Source organism: Leuciscus leuciscus, assembly GCF_965113295.1.
Source record: "Leuciscus leuciscus genome assembly, chromosome: 9".
NCBI classification, from domain to species: Eukaryota; Metazoa; Chordata; class Actinopteri; order Cypriniformes; family Leuciscidae; genus Leuciscus; species Leuciscus leuciscus.
The window spans coordinates 35,297,164-35,303,991 of NC_138733.1; the positions used below are offsets into that span (position 1 = coordinate 35,297,164).

General features: G+C 39.3%; 1 protein-coding gene across 1 annotated transcript; it reads left to right on the forward strand.

Annotated features, from left to right (window-relative positions):
* Nucleotides 1-1,963: 1,963 nt before the first annotated feature.
* LOC309506761 (olfactory receptor 51I2-like) lies at nt 1,964-2,881 on the forward strand (the record flags this gene model as incomplete). The annotated part of the gene is made up of 1 exon (XM_082180720.1): nt 1,964-2,881. One exon carries the CDS (start codon nt 1,964-1,966, stop codon nt 2,879-2,881), a length of 918 nt encoding a protein of 305 aa, XP_082036846.1.
* Between the last annotated feature and the right edge of the window lie 3,947 nt (nt 2,882-6,828).

Genomic DNA, 6,828 nt, shown 5'->3' on the forward strand with positions numbered 1-6,828 from the left:
TTCATTCTTAATTCTGTGTCGTTACCTGGATGATCGACGACTGTTTTTTGTTTGTTTGTTTGTTTTGTGATGGATGTTCACATGTCACTTGTTTGTCCTGAGCAGTTAAAGTGCACTGTTCTTAAAACAGAAGCAACTCGTTCAAATGCTTTACAGTATGAGTGAACCTCTGCCTCCCTGAATTGTGGAACAAGAGAAATGTGTTTACTCACATCAAACGTACTTGACGAACTGTCGCAACAGCAGCAGGCTGCACAGGTTGAGTAGACGATACAGGTAGCATAGAGGAAACCGGTGTCTCTGGCTATTCTCAGCTCCAGCTCTCGCAACTAGATTTGTTTGTCCACCTCTATTTCCAGACGGCAGATTTGAAGTTGCAGATCCATCTGAGCTTTACGCTCCGCTGCCCTCTCGCACTCTTCCCGTTGGACCCTTGCCAAACATACTCGGAGACGCGAATCACCTCCAGACCCAGTCAGGGTCGGAGAAAAAGGTTAGTAGGGCGGCAAAACTGCTTTGACTGAACTGCAAAATCAGTCTCACTCGCATCCTCCTCACCCATCCAAGAAGGGCAAGCTTCAGAAACAAGAGGATCCTTCTCAGATCTATCAGCCATTTCCAGTATGAGTACAGAACCTATTTGTACTACTGTATAAGTTTGGTACCATTCTGGGCATTATTAGTGGGGTAATTTATGAGATACATCATAAGATCCATTAGCGCCTGCACTAAGCCATCCGGCTGATTTCTCTAAATAAGCTCATGAGGTCATGGTGCAAAGGACCCTAGGTTGATTTTACTCCGAACCATCCATTTAAGTGCACAGACGGCATTAGGTCTATTATGCACTGTCACTTTAAGATGGAGTGTGCAGATCCAATTGCACTGATCCACATTATTCGATATTCTTCTCACAACTGTTTACGTTCTGCAAAGACATAACCAACTGCGTTTACGTGAATACTCCAAATCGGACATTTATACATAATGTTGTGTGTATTTGTCCATTCAGAATTGAAAGAGAGCTCAATCCAGTCCTTGCGCGCTGTGTAGCTTCAGGTGTGTACGGCTGCCCGCCTCGGGTCGGTTGTGTGCGCACAGAAAACCGTACCGAATAGAGCTCTATTTTGCGTCGTCACTCTTATTCAGATCTGTCCATATATCTGCTCTTCTCTTTCTCCCAGCAGTTTACATTTTTGAATGATTTATGCGACATGCATCAAGTGCATGCCAACTCATGTCAAATGTGTGCATCTACCACAAACAGACAACATCAATTCTGACTGGATCTCTTCCCAAATCGGCGCTCCCTAACATTTTCGTCTAGTTTTCATGCGTTGACGAAAGTGTCAATGCATTTTCGTCATAGTTGTCGTCATTTAAAGCAGGTTTTTATTTAGTTATAGTCATTAACGAAATGAACACTGCAATGATCACAACCTAGGAATAACGAATAGAAAGAAAAGGACAAAAGAAAAATAGAAAAATACAGAAACACACGTGGAATGTAACATGTCCTTTATGCAAAAGAAGACTATTAGCAGAGGCTCCTGAGACATGTTAGATGTATAAAAATGAACCTGTGCAGGTGACCCACAGTCATACTAGCACAATAACTGAGGAAGCATTGCTGGTCGTTTCAAGGTGAATTAAATAGGTATTTAAATTGTGTAATGTCTTTTTAGGATACTGATTATTTTTTATTTTTTTCTGATATTGATTGATTGAAAAAATAAATATTTTAAAGTTGTTGAAACTTTGCATCTAAACTGCTAAACTGACAATATATTACACAACTGTGAAGAAGGTATGAACTAATAAATTGTATCTTACTGAATCGGTATATGTAGATTAAACAAAAGTTGATAACATATTGCTCATGTTTTAAAATGTGTACACATCATAATATATTTGTCTGTTGTCTTAACTCAGGTAAATGAAGGTAACCTTTGCTTATCAGAAAATGGAAAATGGAACATATTTTTACTTCATGTTATTTGAAAATATTGGATACGTAAGATATGCTTTCTTCAGTTTGGGATTTATTCTATTCTGTGTTATCACACTATTTAATGTCATTATTGTGCTTGTAATATTTCTGGAAAGGACTTTACACCAGCCCATGTACATTCTGATTTCATGTTTGTCTATCAACTCTGTGTTTGGAACAGCTGGCTTTTTCCCAAGAGCACTGACAGACTTGCTGTCTGATACACACTCAATCTCCCATGGAGCATGTGTCTTACAGTCTTATGTCATTTTCACATATGCAGCAAATGAGAATACAATATTAATGTTAATGGCATTTGACAGATTTGTTGCAATCAGTAAACCTTTACAGTATCACAACATAATTACACCAAGGTTTCTAACTGTTTTAATAGTTATAAACTTGACTTATCCAATGATTTCTCTTGGTATTACTGCTATTTTGACTTTCAGACTGACATTGTGTGGTAACAACTTGTTTAAGGTGTACTGCCACAACTTTGAAATGGTCAAACTGTCATGTGCAAACACTGCTGTTAATAATGTTATGGGTTTTTTTATATTGATCACAACTGTAATAATTCCATTAAGTTTAATATTATATTCTTATGTAAAAATTATTGCCGTTTGCAGAAGAAGCTCATCACAGTTCAAGGGCAAAGCTTATCAAACTTGTATTCCACATATTGTGATCCTTTTGCATTTCTCAATTGCCATTATTTCTGAGGTCACTTTGAGTCGGGTTGTGACTTTACAGCTTCCAATATGGCTGTCAGTTTCACTTTCACTTGAATTTCTTGTTATACCACCCATCCTGAACCCCCTTGTTTATGCTTTAAACTTGCCTGATATTCGCAAAACAATAATCCGCCTAATAAATGGATCCAGGTAAATTATTTCTCTAGTATAATAAAGGTTACACAGAATATTACAGATTGATTATAAGGACTATAAACCAGCCAAATTGCACACTAAATTTGAAGGAAGTTGGAAATCATTGTCCAATCAAGTAACCAGTCTTTATTTTTCCTCTCAAAGTTTTGTTCCCCACTCCATATTATATTTTGTTTTAAGATATTAGTTTGTTTCTTTATCCAATTGTTGTGCAGGAGTAAGTAACTTTTCTCTACATCATGGAAAATATTATTCATGTGACAGTTATTTGGATTATTATACACTGTAGATACAGTTGTATTTGTTTCTTGTTTTTGTCTCTATATGACAAATTAAAGAACCTAAAGAATTTAACACACAATGTTACAACACATTTATGAAGTTAATGAAAATCAAACACTAAAAGAAAATCAGTCATTTTATAGGAAAATATTGGCTTATGCATTATACTTTCACAGTAATTTACAAAAGAAATTTAATGTAAATCACAGTCAAAAAACAAAAAAACAACAACAGTTGTGTACTCTGATTTCACATTTTTTCATTTCATTTTTTTGTGCATCAACCATAATATTAATATTACCAATAGCCAGAAATTAACATTACATTAATTACAATGATTACAGAATAGATGCTTAAAATTAGATTAAACAATACTATTTCCACTTATTTATGTTTTTTATTTTTTTGCATTTCATACACACACACACACACACACACACAAAAACACAATAAACATGTTACATTAAATTATTAGACCTACATGTGTGTAGTGCATATTAATTCAAACTGTAACATCGCTGAGAAAGTTACAGTATTCCCAGAGCACAATAATTCTTCCACAAAATACAGTGACAACTGATAACAGGGAGAAAATGTCTCGGGTAACCAGAAACAATATTCAAACAAAATATTGCATTCAAGAACTTGAACACTCAGAATTTGCGTTTAAACACTTAATTTGATTCAGTGTACAGAATGTGGTTCTAAATTTTCCCTCAAAACTCAGTCTTTCCAGTTAGGTGATTCAAATGCTCAAGATTTAATGAAGCGATTCAGTTAATCTGAGTCCACGAATCAATCGATACAGTTCAAAGAACTGTTGATTCTTTTAGAATGGTTCAGTTCAAAGTTAATGGCCGTTTCTCAATATGCGTTCTTGTCTGTACTTGTGTTCTTGTGGACTTGTGAAACGACATCAGTCGCTGCCCAAGTACTGTTCCAATTCAAAGTTTACATCTAGCCAAGTCCAGTTCAAATCCCCGGTTGTGTTCTTGATCCACCCCTTTTATCGAGCATGCATCGAGAGGTGACTTGTGCGGACTTGAGACAGCCAGTTTTCGCCATTTTCGGAGATCCAGGCGCTCACCGGGCGCTCACCATTCATGTAACCCGCCTGGAACAGCCTTACCTCGGCTAGTCCTTCTGATGTTTGCCTCTGGCTCTGATGTCTCTAGTCTAGTGGTTAAACATGAGATATATTTCTTCTTGTGTATATCTAACGGCCAATCTTTGGTCTCATTAATCTATAATTTGTTCCCTGGCAAATTGTTTTGGCTGAGGGCAGAGTGAAGTTCCCTTTCGAGAACAGTTCACTTGTATTGTGTCGCTAGACGCTATGGGAAAACTCCTTTTCTCGAGAATATTGAAGCCTTCATTTTAAAACGTAGTGCAGCTGCACAGCCAGCACAGTGATGAGCTGTATAGCGTGCTGATTGGCTGGGCTGCGGGAACTGCATGAACCTATGGCGAAGCAGTGAGGACGCGCGAACCTATAAGGGTGCTTCCCGCCTCGCGCATGGCAAAAAATGGGCGTGGCTACTGACTATATAAGTGGCCCATTTCGCCATAAGAATCAGATTTAGTCTCCTTCAGTGACGACTCACCTCTTCACTGATCTTCTCCTGCTTGAAAGCCTTCTCGCCGTCGAACGAGCCCAGCAGTGGAACGCAGTGAATCTGCAGCAGCAGTTCAGCGGACGGTGGCATCCTGCTCAGCGTTTCTGACTCGACCCCGTCATCTGCTGATTCGCCGTTTCCCTGCGGCCATCCTACGACGTATCCTTTTAACAAGTGTAACGACTGAGACAAGTCAGACACAAGTATTTGTTATAGGTTAACAAATGATATTTAGAACTCACTCTGTGGCCCCATCCCCCCAAACAGGGCAAGAAGGTCTGATCAGACAAGTTGGTTTTATGACTCTTAGCAATGTGAACAGGGCCTCTGCCACAAGACCTACAGATATTAGAACAGACTCTCCTGCATTAATTTATCGAAGAACTGATTAACATGAAATTAACATGCATCCCAGAACTTTTTGTAAATGATTTACTGTCTTGTGTTGTGTCTTTTAATACTATTATCTTTTGATACTATTATCTCTTTGATACTATGTATTTTATTATAGAACCAACGGTCAATGTAACCTCAACAATACCATGTTTGGTCTCTATAAATTGGTACTTTGAAGATCGAAATGATTCTGTAAATGATATGCCGATAGCCGCACAACATATTAGAATTACAAGAATCTTTCTTAGTTTCGTCATCAGAAACCAATCATCCAGCTGCCATTGCAAATGAGCACGCTTAGAACAAAAATTCATAAATCAACCACAGAGGAATCTTCCCGCTTGGAAATTCCACCCTTCTCATTGGTCAAGCAAACCCGGAGAGGTGAGGCCTTTCTCAGGCTTTATTAGAGACAAATCCACAGTGACCCTCCTCTCTCTTCTTCTGACCTCTACTGCTGCTTCTTCAGGTTGATTGTCTGTGGGGATTGCAACTTGTACAGTAACATTTGACACTCACGGACCCATCAACGACTTCCATTTTCAACCGCTTCAAGAATTGTGTCCACTGCACAGACTATGCAAGTATCAATTTAATGAGGTGCTCTGAAAATGATAAGATGATGGTTCTTTCCATAGTTAAATAGATCTTTTCCATAGTTCCATTTCCTGCTTCCAGTTCCATATCACCCACCATTTTACCTATGCATGTATGTATGCATGTATGTATGTTTGTTTAGTTTAGTTATGTTTGTGATTTAGTTAATAAAACTTGTGCACAATATGTATTTGGTTCTGTTTCTCTGCTTGCAACAAAGTCTATTTTACGATCTTGATCTTGTTACAGGCTCTAAGCGGCGTACATGCTAAGAAATAAAAAAATTTCAATGGCCATGATATATACGCTTTTCTTAGAATAAATGAATAATCAAAAGAGTTCGTTGGACGAACTGATTAATTGATTGTAATATTAATTTAACTACATCAAGTTAATTCAATTAACTGACGCAAATATTAATAATTAATCATAAAAAGTTATGAGTTATTATTAATATTTCCCCTTTGAGCTAACTCGTTACACAAGCGAATCCGCCTAAAAAATACGTCGCCGGATGGCCATGGCAAAAACCATGCAGAAACTGCACTCATACTCATACTCACTCTCTGCGCTCACGGCTAGCTTTCTTTTTAGAGAGCGACCCCACCCCTCGCACCCTCCCGTTTCCAGCTCAGTCCCCGTGTGCCTCACTCTCTCCACAGAGAGCTATTTCGCCGGTGCTCTTCACCATGGCAGACCCGCGGCCCTCCTTGTCTCATTTGGTGTACCTACCCTCCCTAGAGGACTAAAGTGACTCACCCATCCAAGCCGTGCAGGACCAAGGTCAAGCTGCTTCAGCCCTGCACACTGTGGCGGTCCACCAAGTGTTCCAGGTGAAGCTCCTCTGCTCCATGGATGAGTCTGAACCGGACCCCACGGCCTTCCGCGATCTGCGCAGCGCCACTGACCTGGCCCTGCGTGCCACAAAGACCACCGCCCACTGCCCAGGGAAGCCTTCCCTGATGTGTCAAAATGGGTACTGAACACAATAAAATGAGGTTACTCGCTCCAATTCGCTCGCAGGCCTCCACGCTTTCATGCCGTGGTCAACACA